This window comes from Haliotis rufescens, unplaced genomic scaffold (assembly GCF_023055435.1).
Source record: "Haliotis rufescens isolate VD_foot unplaced genomic scaffold, xgHalRufe1.0.p SCAF_10, whole genome shotgun sequence".
In the NCBI taxonomy this organism is placed as follows: Eukaryota; Metazoa; Mollusca; class Gastropoda; order Lepetellida; family Haliotidae; genus Haliotis; species Haliotis rufescens.
Genome location: NW_025963780.1, coordinates 12,911,489 through 12,927,800, shown reverse-complemented (window position 1 = coordinate 12,927,800; position 16,312 = coordinate 12,911,489). Strand labels below are relative to the sequence as shown.

Sequence of the window (16,312 nt, the reverse complement as noted above, 5' to 3'; positions counted from 1 at the left end):
TGTCGCAGGACACGCTGTAATCCCTGAGGCTGTAGTCATTGTTAAAGCGCCCAACGGGGTGTTAGCAGACAGTGTGCTCAGTGCAAGCCCTTTTGATGAGGTGACAGTAGGTGTTGATTGGATTGTGGCTTGCACCGCCGGTGCCGACCCGTTAGACGCACCTAAGACGGGTGCACCACGACACAGGTACCATCACTGTGGAGGCCAAGGAGGCTGAAATTTTTAAATAGGTGTGATAGTCCCAACTGAGCCCCAGGTCTTAGTACATGGAGGTGAATGAATGTCGGCAGTCACTATAGCCCTGGACAAAGCTTCACCCGACTGCTGTAAAATATGTTTATGAGTGACCTGTCTTTAAATGGAGACACTCGGTGGAGAGAGAGGTGAATAAAAATTACATTTGAAAGTTTCGCATACTTGAGGGCAGTCCAAGCAACTTTGGTGAGGATCTTTTGAAGATTTTTTATGACAATTTGTACACTGTGCAAGCATGTGTTATGCAAAATTAGAACTTGGAGTTGAAATAAACTTAGGCATAAACAAACAGTCGTAATTGGCAAAGATTTACGAGTTTTTAAGTGTATATCAACATTAACACATGAAACTCAATATAAGGCCAAAGGCTACAGCTATTTAAATATATATAAGCATGTTAATCGTACAGTGTTGAGGGATTCAGGAAGCACAGATGGGGTGAGGATCTCGATCTGAAACACAAACACTACAGACATAACATACTTTCTTAGTAAACAACAAAGTCACATGTTAGACCAAATTTAAAAGACTCATCAGAAGATGACACCTACACCTACAAATTCGAAAGAACAAATCATCTGTTACTTTAAGTCCAACTTAAGGTGATAATTTCTATCTAATTTTTCTGTCCATATACAAGTGTAGTTATTCAACAATAAAAACAATACCATGCAACTGGGATTTGTAACTTTCATATCAGGTACACACCAATATGAGTCAAAATCAACCTTGTTGCCATGGAAACGGAAAAAAAATAAATTCTAAAAATCCTTAAACAACACCAGTTTACAACCTGGTCTTTGAGTGTGCAAAGTGTCATGAAAGAATAGCTATTAGTTTTTGTCAGAGATATGGTTCCGGACAAACACACCACTATGATTGGTTTGTTATTTTACGATGCACTCAACAATATTACAGCTATATGACGGTGGTCGGTAAATAATCGAGCCAGTGTTTGATATCTAGAGCATCGATCCACGCAATTGGGATCAATGACATGCTTCAACCAAGTCAGCAAGTCTGACCATCACACCACTATGAACAGAGTTAAAGTCAAACTTGTTGCCATGAAAACAGGAAAAAATTAACTTTCTAAAAATTCCTAAATAGCAAAAGGCACCACCTGATACATGTACCAAGTTTGGATGAAAAATGTAGAATAGTTTTTCAGTTCTGCTCCAGAAACGTCTGTTTCAGGTAAATCTAACTTGTTTCCACAGAAACAAGGAAAAATAAAATTTTGAATAATTTCCAAATAACAAAAGGCACCACTTCAGCCTATGGTGAATACATGTACCAGGTTTGGATGAAGGAAACGAAATCCACCACCCCATTTGAGACTTAAGTCTAAATTGTTTCCATGGAAATCGAAAAAAATAAAAATGACAAAAATCCACACACAGCAAAAACAATTCAGCATCTGTTTGATATATCTGCCAAGTTTCCTTGAGAGATATTGAATGTATTTGAGTTGTGCTCCACAAATGAAATGATTATGGACAGATGGTTTGACAGACAGACGAGGCGTTGCCTATATCCCCCCAACCCCACACATTATATGCTGGAGGGATTCAAATTGTCTTAAGATATGATAGTTGAAGGTTAGAAGAATGTCTGAGCAAAAATTAATTTCAATAGGATGGCTCGGATTACAAAGCTCAGGAAATTTCCCCCAGCCACTCAGTCAGTGTGAAAATGGGAGTGCCTGGTAACCGTGCCTGGTAACTGTGCATTTCATGTGCTTTCTGTGTTCATGCGCAGTGCAGGGGTGCATTCGGGTGAGATGTTTTCTCTGTTCTCCGGGAACACAGTTCAGGAAATTTCCACACTTGAAATGAGTAGAGATGATCAATAAGCATAAGTCAGGATAAGATAAAATAATTCTGTTTTTATGTATCATATCCTTACGATAATATCAGGGAGTGGTTTCAAAACATCCTATGACAGCCGAACCCTTTTTAGAGGGTTAGAGGGAAAATGGCTTATGTAAAACTTATGCCAAATTTCAGCTTCATTTGTCAAGCCTCTTCACAGAAAAGATGTTAACAGAGTTGATATGGCTTTTGAGAAAATTTAAGTGAGTTGTAAAAATGTGAAGGTAATCAAGGTAAAAAATGACATCAAAAGACATGGAAGAAATATTAAGCCCCTCTACTAACTATACAAACAACAGATTTCATTACATTGGCATGGCTGAGTTATAGCTTTACTGGGTTTTCAATATAGCTGCAACGGTACAGTCATTGGTGAGAGCAAACACATATGAAGTTTCCGTTTCATTGGTGCTGTAGTTTCCGAGGAAAAGATGTTCACAGACAATGATGCCAATGGACACCAAACAAGCAGGCTAAGGCATAAGCTCACTTGACTTTCAGTGAGGTGAGCTAAAAAGTGATATGCATGGAGAAACACTTTACAAACCTTGCAGAAAAGCTGACCTTGTCTCCGGATGGGAAGCAACACATTGCAGCAAAGCAAGAGCATTACACACTCTGTTGGACTGTGATGCCTGATGATATAAAAACAAGAAAAATAATAACAAGAAAACAGCCTTATCACTATCCCCAGCCATGGGGCACTCAAGAATATCAGGTATTCACTTCAATGCTGAATTTCTAAAATCATGCACTGCAAACAGGACACACAAAATCTAAAGCATGGAGAAAGGGAGGTTAACAACGGAAAAAAAAGGAAACAATTTAATTTATAGAAAAAAACAAAACATCAAAGGGCACCAGTTCTGCATGTGTTTGATACATGTGTAAAGTTTCATAATAAAGTTATGCTTCGAAGATGAAGGCTACACATATTTGAGTCTAAGTCCAGTTTGATGCCAAAGAGAGACAATTATTTTTTTCACAGATATGTCAAAACACCAAAAGGCACCAGATTAGCATGTCTTTGATACAAATGCAATGTCTCATAATAAAATATTAAACAGTTCCTGAGTAAAGCTCAGGAAACTAAACATGACAACAGACAGACAACTGGACGGAAAGACAGTACCCATTCCAATATCCACCTCCCACTTTGTGGCGAGGGATAATTACAAAAACAACTGATAACTATTTCATTAAGAGAAGCTATTTCTCAGTGTACATTGGGAGCAGTCTAAAATGGCTTTGATAAAAGGGTATGGTATATATACTGACCGCCAAGAAAACGTGAACCATAGAAACATAGAGAAGTATGTGCGTTTAGAAAAGATATTTCAAATGTGTACCACTTAATGATAAAACTAACAATCAGTCAAGCGTTACCACAGAGTGACTTTATTCTTATCATAATCATGCTGATCATAAACTCCAAATTTTACATGCAAATCCTGCACGAGAGAAATGGTTCATCTCGAGTCATGGATCTATGATGTCAGATGTGACGTGTTCAAGCTTTTGTGTGACAATATGGCAACTGCAGTTTATTACTGAAATCTCAATCCAGTCCATCAGTTATAATTTGTCAACTCAGAATATTTGTGTTACCTGCAACCATGAATAACTTTGTACTTAGTACATGCCACGTCCCAGGTAGACTGAATGTTATAGGAGATGCATTGTCTCATTAACAGATGGCCAAGTAGACACATTCCCCACATTATGCCTTCCTATCAAACAGCTTACTGTAACAGGGATTAATTTAGTTAAATTATGTCGTGTACATGAATGTATAATTAATCATTTTATTCTTATTTCAGGTTTTAGTGATCCAGCAGACGATGATTGGTTTTTATATATACAAGTTGAAATTAGTTGTCAGTCCGTCTGTCTCTTGCTTTTATGTTTACTGCACAGTTCTGTGTCACAGGGCTGGTCACATTTTGGGTGTAAGGGTATTTGGGTTGGTCTATTTTCATGTCATTGTCTTTAGTGTTTTAACAATAGCCCAGGCCAAGCTTCTCACTTGATTGGTCCTGTTTCAAATATACATGTAGCCCAGGCCAAGCTTCTCACTTGATTGGTCCTGTTTCAAATATACATGTCATCCGCCATGTTACTAACCAGTCACACTATCACTGAATGAGGATTGCACACCCGCTTGATTATTGCACAACTCAAAGGTGAGTTATTATACATTTTAGTTGTTATATAATTGTAAATTAAAGTCTTATATAAATCATTGCATAAAATAGGTGTAAATATGTTCATGATCAACCTAGTGTAAGTATATACACAATCTACCATTTAACCTGTATGAATGTGCATATGGTTTGTTTCTATGTTTAATCTGGTCAATATGATGGCTAGAAATTATTGTTTTGTAACTGTTTACTGTATGATGTAATATTGATATATCATCAATCCTGTATTGTTGGTAATATTGTAGAAGTTCATTGTGGTGGTCACTATTATGTATATATGTTTCAGTAAGTATAATGGTAGCCCTTTATCAATGTATTATCCCTTGTATAGGTTTACTATACGAGTTTGCTGTCGGGCTACTTGGTGCGTGGACACACTCCCGTGTCACCCACAGGGTAGGTTTCTTTGTACAGACTCTATGGTCTGTTTCATTATTAGGCCATGTTATTTTTATAGTCTTCATGTCAACAGATACTTTGTTCATCACATGTAAACATGTAATCATATAAAGTCACTTGTGTAATGTATCATTGTGTTATACCTGTATATTATGATATATATGCGCATGTATGTACTTAGTTCATAATGATGATAGGTTCACCACGTGTGGTTTTAATTCATGCATATTGTTTATTTTTAGTATTATTACAGGAGTGTCTTCTTCCACTACGCTGGAATAAACAGATTGTACCTCACAACCCGTAGCCTGTGGTTTATGTAATAACACCCTAACAACACTATATCATTGGCTGCAACATTACCAAGCCACCTCAAGAGACTTGGACCATCTGTGGAACCATGCAGTCTATAGAGAACCAGTTATGGATTGTTCAGGGATCAAGGCTTTCCTGTCTTTGATGGCCATGTGTTGTAGAGTGTGGTGGTCTAAAGTATTACCAGATATCAATGAAGAACACGTTATTGTTTGTAGCAGACTGTCAACAATGTTTGTTCATCAGATATGCCACAATTTAGTCCTACTTGTGTGCCATTAGATTTATGTATCTTAGACAGTGTCTCTCATCCTTGGCTTACTGGTCTATACTTCATCTTGAGATATATAGAGATAGAGATAGAGATAGAGATAGAGAGAGATTTATACATGAAACCAGCATTTGGGAGACCACAGATTTAGGGAGACCGAAAACTGGTCAAGCACTCAGGAATTGCATAAAAACATTTTAACATTAATTACATGAAATAACATTATCAAACGAAAGTATATATTTGATAACTTTTATAAACTATTTATCGATTATTTAATGAGAGTGTCATAAAATGACAAATAAAAACATTATATTGATATATATATGGATACTTTTGCACCAGGATATCATACAAAGCGTTTCTAACATTGCCAGGAAAACATGAATATAAATTATAATTTGATGAAAATTAAAACATCGAACCATGAAAAGTTGCTCGTGTTTGAAATGTTGCTTACAGCGCCAGGCTTGTTTTTCAATAAATATTATTTGACTGAAAAATCAAACCTGAGACGCATGTTTTATTGTTATACCGGTATCTTAAAATCATAACCACCACCAAAATAACTGACAACTTGCTGGTTGGTCCTACTTATTATCTTAGAGGCCATTTGTGTGGTGCTTTACTTACTGCCACTTTCGCTTTGGTTACTGCTGATCTTCAGGGCTTTACATAGCACTTGGTCACTACTGTCACTGACTTACGAGAGTGTGGTTACAGTATTCCTTCACTGTCACCTTCATATATGTCATGATGTACTTCTGTGTATTTGGGCAAGAGTGTAGTTACCAAGTCTGTATATTGGCAAACATTTGACACCAGGCTCATGGTTTACTGGCCATGCAGTCACCAGGCATGGCTTAGGCTAAGTTACGTTGGGGATGTTTCATGACACTGAACTCTTGTGTACTAGTAAAATCTAGATATTTCTTATATTTGTATTCTTATCCATTCACTGCTTACCTTTTCACAGTAGTGAAGAAGTGATTGATCCTATTGAAGAAAGAAAAGTGCTGTTCTGTTTACAAGCAGGACCTATCCACGATCACTCGCTGCCCCATCATACTGGAAGTGGCAGACGACTGATGTCTTCATATCACTGTTGGTAACATGTAATGTGCCTGAAGATATTGTCTGTGAAAAGTGGGCCCTTAGATGTAGAAATGCAGGAAAAGTATAGATATAAAAAATATCTAGATTTTACTTGATTTTTATAACTTATCCTGCATTACTCCTTAATGCATCTGGATCCGACGGTATTCAGGCGGGAATACCTTCAGATGTGTACTCAATAAAAACTCTCCCGACTAATAGTGGTGTCAGCCATATGGCACAGATCGGTAACTGATGAGCCAATCCTGTCCCAGAAAGTATAAATATGTCTGGGTAAACAACCAGTAAAAGAGAATAGCGTAAGCTAGAGTCTAGAAAAAGCCATGTTAGTGTAGACCCCGTAAACCCCCCAGAAATAAAACCGCGCGAGTAGGAAAAGGTGGGCTCTTCACAAGATTCAATTGTTTTTATGACATCGCAGATTGGTTACCTGCTACAACCTAGCGGTCTAAAACTGTGCATACCCTTGACATCTTCTAGAGCCACGTCACTAAGGTAGTGACTGGTGAAGACTGTGTCTTACCTCCAAAAAGCACAATTACTGTGTGGAGCCCCATCTCATGGGGAGGTTTAGTTCTCTGTGGCTAGAGATTAGCAATCTTGTGTATGCATGAAGGATGATAGCTCGCAACCATAAGGTAATGGTATTGCGGCTGAACCGTTTTTTTGTACCACGCCAAGTAAGAGTTCATCCTCGTCTTCAACTACCATAATGGATGATAATGGTGGGGTAGTGAAAGAACAAAATCCAAGAATAACCCCAGGTGGAAAACTCCGTGTGCACTCAACTGCATGAGTGATGTCGAGGGCATGAATCTCACTCACTCTTGCCGCTGAGAACAGAGATCCACGCAAACACCGAAGTACAACATTCAAATCCCATGCAGATGGACGAAATTTGGTCTTCTGAACCTCAAGCCTAATTGAGCATTAATAAGCTTGCAGTCCCGGAATCTTGGTCATTTTACAATCCTCTGGTACTGCCAACACTGAATTTAAAGCCACCAAATACGTAATGATGATGATGATGCCTTTCAAGAGTCGTTTGGCATGCAAGTGTAGGAGATACTCTGCCAAAAATTGAGGCAAGGCTTCTGTGGGATCCAGAGCCTTTTCTTTACAATATGTCTCAAATGATAACCACTTATCATCGTAAGGCCTCGAGTCGAGGGGCTATGTGCCATAGCAATGGCGATGACCGATCCAATGATTTGATGAGATGAGATCCAAGGCACGATCCAAGTCAGAGCTAGACTCCTGGTTGCCCTTAACTTTTGGATCACCTTGGGAAGAAGTATTAGGGATGGAAAAGCTTTCACTCTTAGCCCCTCCCAAGGGATTCTCAGTGCATCGACTTCTCAGGCCTGCAAATCCGGAAACGGAGAGACGGACGTTCCGATGTGGTAATTTTGGCATGTGGCAAATAGGTTAGTGTTGGGGTGACCTTGGCTCTGACACACGAGATGAGCGCCACTTTGATGAGATGAGATGAGCGCCGTGGGCGCCACTTTGTCTGGCCTGGATAGGGTATGTGATGGACCAGGAAGCGCAGACCCAATCTATCTATCAGGTTGAAAAACCTGAACGTCTGTTATGAGCAGAGAGTGTGAGTGACTGGTCCCTTGATTCTGCAGGCACTATAGCACTGTGGGATATAGCAAGTTGGGTGTTTCGAGGGCAAAGGCACTCCTGCCAATGTGTTATCACTTGTATGAGTGCCTTCAACTCACAGCCCTGGCGCTGTCTGGTCCTCTAGATGCGCACCACAACCCTGCAGAGATGCGTCTACAAATAGGTGTGACCCGCGGGATAGCTTTGTTAAGGAGACACCAGTAAGACGTTCAATTCTACTGTCCACCAACTGAGGGGAGTCCTGAGGTGAAGCAGTAGAGGGATGGATATGGATACTTTTGGATCGGGTGTAATTGCAATCTACCCCTGATCGTCAAGTCCTGAGCTGACGTGAGCAGTCCCAGAAGCACTTGCCATTGGTGAGGTGTGATTGGCTGCTGCAGGGCAGGGTACAGATGGCGTAGGATTTTTATCCATCTGTCACCTTGGCACTGATAAGTGGTCAAGATCTGTCTGAAATAGCCCTCCTATGAATTGGTGTCAGTAAGATGGGATTAGTTCCAATTTTGCCTTGTTGACTATCCTGGTGAATTGCCAGTGATAGGTTAATATTCTGGATGATTCAGGATGCAGTCGTCTATGTACAACTCGTACCGAATGTTCCTCAGGTGTAGAAAGTAGGCTATTGGTTTGCTAAGGCAGGTAAAAAGCCATTGGCCACTGAAATGCCAAATGGTTGGATCTCCCACTGGTAGTGGACACCATTGAACTGCAACCTGAGCAACTGCCAGCCGCTGGGGTAAATAGGCAAGTTAAGGCTGATTAGGGAGTTGTTATCATTAATGCTGGCCCTGAGCAGTCTCAAGGTAATGAGACAAAAGTACAGAGGACGCTCTAGGTAACGTTCGTTGAACAGTGCAAGGTTGTGTATCATCCGCATCTTGTTCGATTCCCGCATGGGAACGTTAAAAATGGGAGAGAAGAACCCTAATGTTAGCCCTTGGTTCTGCACAACCTCTAGGGCACTTTTCTCCAACAAGCTCTGTATGTTGGTCCCCAACAATTGTTGTTTCCTGGAGTAAACCCACGGCTCTGGTGCCGTTGTCAGTGGAGGGTCTGCCATCATACCTTATGATGTTGAGAGCGTATCTGCCATACCGATCTAATGTCTCTGAAACAGGCCCGGTCTCTCACCTACAGGTGTGTCGACTATTGAGACGACTAGAGGTGGGAGATCCCAGTTGTGATTGTCCACTGGGTCAATGTTTCCCCCACCATGCTCCGGGCCCCGGCCTGCTCCTAACATGGGAACTACCCTTACGGGATTGATAGGAACCTTGGCCTCTGCCCCTGCCTTTGCCACGCAAGGAGGACTGATCGGTGGTCTTGTCCTTGATGGATGAGGACCTGGGGCGATAATTCCCTGACGCACATTGGCCAAGGTTCTGGGATACATGTTCCAGCGCCTTGAGCGCTGTCTCGTCTCGTTTATATAGCTCGAGACTTTTGTATGCGTGTCAGTTATCTGGCCATTGGATGCAGTTGAGGCCAACCATGGCTTACAAAGCAGCCCCAATTGGTTACGGCCGGATATCCCAGACGGAGGGGGAGTGATTGCGCATTGGATCTATTTGTCTTTGTTGGAAATGTACCACTATCTGGAAATGATTGATCCTATTGGCATTGGTCTCAGAAAGATCTTTGTCCACAGCATAAGACAAAGAGGTTAATGCCGACAAGGGTTTAAGGGACCGGCTAATTTCTGTTTCTTTGAATGCAAAACCACTGTCAGGAATTTGAATGTTAATCGGCTTGGACAAGCCTGTCATCCTATGGAAATCCTCGTCCAAGTTGTGAGAGTGGTCTGCTTCCTCAAAGTCGTGTATGGGAAAATCATTCCTTCTAAATCTTGGCCCCTTGAAAGTTGGTGAGAGTGTAAGTTGAGAAAAATCCTTGTCCAGGGCTCCGACCATATCATTTTCCATGATGTCAGGTGGATGTAGGGTGCGACAAGATTATGTCCCTCTTGACGACGCCTCAGCCACGGGAAGGAGATACCGTTAAAAGACGGGCAGCCATCCAGTCTGGCATCTGAGCAAGGCTGAGGTGCATTTTCCACTGCCCAGGGTTGTCAAGTGACTCAGCTAGTGACACCTCAGAGAGTCCGAATGATAATGCTCGGAATGGTGGACAGGAAAGCGGCTCCTGGAGCGACTTAGATGCCTTATGTGGGACTTACATGCCTTGTTAGATCGTCTAGAAGCCCTGCTGGGAGACAATGCATCCCTTTTACGTGGCCCAAGACGATGACGGAGTACCCAAGCCCACCTGAGGGGCTTTAAAGCGCAGGAGAAGCCATTAGACCCATAGGTGCAACCAAGGTAGCGCTGGCAGGTAAGCATAGGCATAGCCATATTGCCCGGAGGCGCACGCATCATGGACCCGTCTTGAGGCGCTGACATAGATAGAGGCTGTCGCCAATGTCAGGGTAGATACACCAAAGGCACTGAAGCAGTAGATGTGCCCTGAGGTGTGTAGGCCGGAGCCTTCGCAGACATCATAGATGTCATAGGCTGTGCTAAGGCCGAGGATGCCACTATCGACACTGTCATTGCCCTCTGGACTTGGGACATTATAGGCCACTGCGCCCACCCACAGGTCGAAGGCTGGGTAGTGATTACCAGGGAGATAAACATTGTAGACTTTTGAGAGTCAGACATCCTTTTGGAGCACCTCTGAGACTGAAGCGCCAAGCACTTTGCTGATGCCTGCTAATATCTGGAGAAACTTATGGGTTGGTAAATTAATGTATAACTCTATAATAACCTACAACTGTTAAAGTGTGAGTATTTAGCGCTAAATGTCAGACAATTACGCAAAAGTTACTATAAATACGGCCACCAATTACGGAGAACTAAACAAGTTAAAGTTCACAATAATGGATAATCAGCATAACATAAGAATAGTACTACACTATAACTGTGGATAAAGTGTTAAAGGTATCTACACGCAGTGCTAATACCTAGCCGGCCGTGAAATACAAAACAACATCCACGAAGGACCACGACTGGTTAGCAATTCAAAATGGCGGAACGAAACAATGACAAAATGTCACCTTCACGTGCTAATAAATAGAGAATGAGTGTCGTATTTTATTTATTACCGACATCAAATATACATTTAAGTGTAAATACACAACTTTTGTTCGTTGACAGACCAAACTGAAACCGGTTGCAAAATCTGGTTGTGCATGAATATTGATATATGCCCAAATATGGGCATTGTTGACATTTCTATGCATACGCATTAATAACATGTGCCTGCAGTTGTGTTTGCAAACATAACAACGCTCAAGATCCTTTTGGAAGAATTTCTTCAACTTAAGGTAATTCAAGCGCCATGTTGTTGGTACGCAGGACACCTATAAAGAAAATTTGAAAAGTCACATGAGCCCCGAACTTTGAATATCAGACCAACAGTCGGTCACTCGCAGTGCATTCAAAATGGTTCGGTTTCCTTGGTCTATTAGCTGAATTATATCATGTCCGTACCATTTTGGAAGAAGGAATCAGAGTGTTCGCCAAAGACATTCATGTTAACTGTTCCACCCTATACTGAAGACCTGAAAATCAACAAACTCAAGTCTGCTTGCATGTAAGTGACATCTTCGAACGAAGGGCAAGGTCACCACCGGAATAAGAAAAGTGATCGTGAACCGTGATCTTATCACAGCGTTTTACGCTAGAGATTGGGAATGTTATTGTTCACATTTGGGATATTTTGGGCCACATAATCAGAGTTTTCGGATGATTTGTATCGTAAATGTCCACTTTTTGTGATCTGGTCGTGCAGTTGTGAACAAATAACTCCCGAAACAGTGCCACAAAATACCCTTCGAAGTGGACACTAATGGCACAACCAGATCATCGAAAGTAAGTCTAGATTTTTTACCAGATAGCTTAAACTGACTTCATTTCACCACGCTTTTCCTGTTACGTTAAATCAAATTGGAAGTTTGCGAAAATGGTAGGGTGCATCACGCTCATGGGGACATTCGATCTATTGATTGGTAGTCGTACATTGTAAATGGATATAGCTCGATTATATAATGTCAGTAGGAGCTCTATGCATAGCTTATATAGAATGCAAACCGAATTTGATGCGTGTGACTATCTTGTTTGGTTTAATAAGGTGTTTGTAAATGTCTCTCGCTCTCATGAGATTGCTTCAGTTCTGCCTTGTAGTTGCAAAATGAATGAAGTCTCGTGATTTGTTTATGAATGTAAAAAGTAGTCCTGGTGTGAAAGAGGTCACGGTTATCCAATCAAAATGAATAAAACAAGGTCAACCTTGGACGACACACGTTTGACGTACGGATTCAGTATCATACCACCTGTATCTTCACCAATGGGTAATGATACATATTATTGCACACAAAATACACCAAACAGGACACCATTCATCACAGGTGGAAAGATAAAGGATTTTCGATGGAAGAGTTGAGAGCCACAGGGACAGCAAACAGCAAAAATTGAGGACCAATTAGCAGCACATGTGTTCTGTTTTGTGACCAACAGTGATATGAAGAGATCATCAGTTGTCTGCCGCTTCCAGTATGACAGGGCAGCTAGTGATTGTTGAAGGGTCCTGCTTCTGAACGGAACTTTTCTTTCTTCAGCAGGATAAATCACAGCTTCACTACTGTCAAAAAATAAGCAGTGAATGCATTAAGGAGTAATGCAGGACAAATTAAAAAATATGAATATATGTGTTTTACTTGATAACCTCGACCAAAATAAATGTTACAGTATCATCAGTATGACTTGTGAAACATTTAGGGAGGACATGTACTATTCTGGTCCCCCACCCCAAGCCAATCATGAGAAGGGATAAAACTTAGAAAAATAATGGCCACAAACATGGCTGCCATACAAAAAATGTACAATTTTTGCATCATGAACAGATTGTGGTGTCATCATTGGTGGGAAAAACAAAAATGTTTTTGACAGGCAAGAAATAAAAACAGAATGATTTTTTAAATCATTTTCCCTGTATCATGTAATCAACAGTTTTGAATTTTTCTGTAAAAAAATGGTTTTACTCAAAATCATCACATAGTACTCAAATTGAGATCAGATGCAAAAGACCTACACAAACATTTCAAGTACTCACTCAAGTAATGACAAGCTGGAGGCTTTATGGTTTAGAACTACACAGCATTCGGCATATATTTTCACAAACAAGAAAAGATGTCATTACATTTAAGGTAATGTCATTTGAGCAGAACTGCATAACATTTTCACCTTTAATATTGAGAGAACTTAATCATGTTAATATTGAGAGAAATAGAACTTTCAGGATTTATGTCATATGATTCTCAGACTGCAAATAATGTCATTACTCGTAGCCTGACAATCCACTTCACTCTGGCTTGAGTTGAGGTTGTTGTTTTGAAAACTATCATGACTATTTTCTGCACCGTGATTTTATTAGGGGTGTGCATTGTTTTAAAAAGCAGGAGTGATCGCCCCATGATCGTAGGTTGTTTATATTATTTTGCACTTTAGGGGGTATTATGCTGTAAAATACATATAATTTGTTGAGTATTATTATAAAAACGATAACGTGACATATCAGCAGTGTTTTAAACCACATTTTCTCCATATTTGTGAACTTTTGGAAGAGTCAATTTTTTTATGGAGGGTAAAAATTTTGTGCTTGTCATTTGGTATATTTTGGGTGCATTTTCATGGTTTAGCATAGGAAATGTGTTATTATTATTATTTCAAATTGAAGTGTTTGGAGGCCAGCCATACAATAATGAAAGGACATGTTTTAAGAGTATTTAATCTTCCATTTGGAAGAGTCTATTTTTTGAAGGGGCATTTTGTAAGTCCATGTGAGAGAATGCCTCTAATTTCCTGAGGTAATGTGGAATGCAGATAACAAATGTATGTTTGAAGCATCATTTATTATTTCTGAGTTTTATTTATTTACAGAATATTCCCTTTGTAAAGCTAGCACCACCAGGTGCACTTGCCAACTTACATCCAATTACATCAACAAGTATTTGTCACAGAGTGACGAAATATCCCCCGCCATATACACCATAGTACCAATATGAAGACAATCCAGCGATTAGTTCTTGAGATATTGTGGCAACACCGTTTTCCAACTCCAAAAACAGATTTGCCTGCTGTGACCTTGAAAATGGGGTCAAGGTCACCAAATCTGACAGGTGTATGCGGTGTCTGTATATACACTATAGTTCCAAATATGAAGACAATCCAGCGATTAGTTCTTGAGATATCGCGGCAACACCGTTTTCTAACTCCAAAAGCAGATTTGCCTGCTGTGACCTTGAAAATGGGGTCAAGGCCACCAAAACCGACTGGTGTCTGCGGTGTCTGTATATACACCATAGTTCCAAATATGAAGACAATCCAGTGTTTAGTTCTTGAGATATCGCGGCAACACCGTTTTCCAACTCTAAAAGCAGATTTGTCTGCTGTGACCTTGAAAATGGGATCAAGGTCACCAAAACCGACTGGTGTCTGCGGAGTCTGTATATACACCATAGTTCCAAATATGAAGACAATCCAGTGTTTAGTTCTTGAGATATCGCGGCAACAAACAGGTGGGACGTATGGACGGACGTACGGACGGACGGACGGACGGTCGTGAATACTATATCCCCCGCTTCGCGCTTTCGCGCGGCGGGGGATAATAAAGGGATATAAGAAGAGATCCTTCGCAGTCATTGTTCATTCAAAACAGTTGTAGTAGGCAAGTATTTCCCCCAACAAATCAGCCTGGAAATGCATGATGAATGTAATGATTTCTTAGGCTTTTGTAAATGGCAGTGAAGGGGTGCTTCTGTTTTGCAAGTAATCTCCAACTCTTTTCTTGTTACCTTAAACATGTTAATAGTGACGTGACGTCTGATAGAAATGTAATTATTATTGATATTGGTATCATTTGTTTAGACATGAAATACCAAGTTTCGTAGACAATAGAATTACATGTCTTGAAACTGTGATGGGCAGTTCAAGGAATTAAGATTTGTGACAACTGTCATCCTGCGAAATAAAGTAAACATTTGGCAAATCCTTTGCTGCCTCCAGCTAAACACGTGTCTTCGGTTTCAATGTACTTTTGGTGATGATATTTCCAGAAGTGTTAGTGAAATTGCCATACCAGCATAGGTTACACAATACTCAATGAGTGCCCAAAGCTTTCGATCATCAAACAAAGTCCAATTCTGTTTCACCACTTACAAACTGAAATGTTCTGGATTCGAACCTTTTTCTACTGTTTACAGAGGTAATGGAAATAATCCTAATATCTGCATAATGTGTGTGGGTTAAGCCCATGCCCGTCACTTCAAAATGTCAAAATATTTACATTTTTGGATATTGGTGGATTTACCTTTCCATGCCATTTTGTAGCAGAGTTTTTATACGTGTAGCAGTGACAATTTCCATATCGCCAGGAAATTCTTTTTGTTTCATAATACTGAATTCCACAGGTTAAGTCTTTTGTCATTGAAAGAGTACTTTACTTTAAAAGCAGGGTGGAGAATGCTATTCCAGAGATAGTCGGGAAGAAAAGGATATGAGAGCTTGTGAACAGATCTTTTGTCACTTACCGTAAGATTAGGAGGATTAATGGCCGGGTATATATTTACTATTTCTTGGAGTAGAGCTGCAATTGTGCCAAATGAATGCCACAGCATTGGTGCCAAGTCAGGAACAACCTCTCTCTTCTTACTGCAAGATATAGGTTTAACTGATTGAGCTGTAAGGATTTGATAGACACAAGTCATTGTCAAAATGGTGGCAACCAATCAGTGCTTTACCAGTTGGTTGTAAGCCCAAACTTGATTATCAATCACATAATCATAATCACATATACCTCATAAAATTGATTTCAAATCAAAACAAGAATCATCCGAAGATGACATATCCCCCCGACCTGGCATGTCGGTAAACTGTGTGTACCTTCAAATGTATTTAGATTGGCAAGGAAATCTTTTTCCTTGATGCCGAAACCAGAAATATAATGAAGGTTATTAAATATTGGTTCATGTAGCTCACTTTCTGATGATCTCAAATGTCAGGGACTACAAATTAAAAAGATTAAAATCTATAAATAACAAACTGCACTACTAGTGAACATGATTGATATGTGCATAAAGTTTGGTGAATCTCTGTCGCATGGTTTAGAAGATATGCTCCAGACGAGGACATTACCCTAAGTTCATAAATTTTCAATTTAAATTGAAAAAAGAAAAAAGAAAAAAAATC

At 40.1% G+C, this 16,312-nt stretch overlaps 1 protein-coding gene across 1 annotated transcript in view; it reads right to left on the bottom strand.

Annotated features, from left to right (window-relative positions):
* LOC124122152 (CCR4-NOT transcription complex subunit 9-like) overlaps nt 1-16,312 on the bottom strand; it is a 103,139-nt gene that overhangs the window by 72,225 nt on the left and 14,602 nt on the right. Inside the window, exons 3-4 of the mRNA XM_046485275.2 lie at nt 15,655-15,775; nt 2,677-2,764 (exon numbers count right to left, since the gene is read on the bottom strand). Of these exons, the coding sequence (XP_046341231.2) occupies nt 2,677-2,764; nt 15,655-15,775 (209 nt within the window). The remainder of the gene's footprint in view (nt 1-2,676; nt 2,765-15,654; nt 15,776-16,312) is intronic.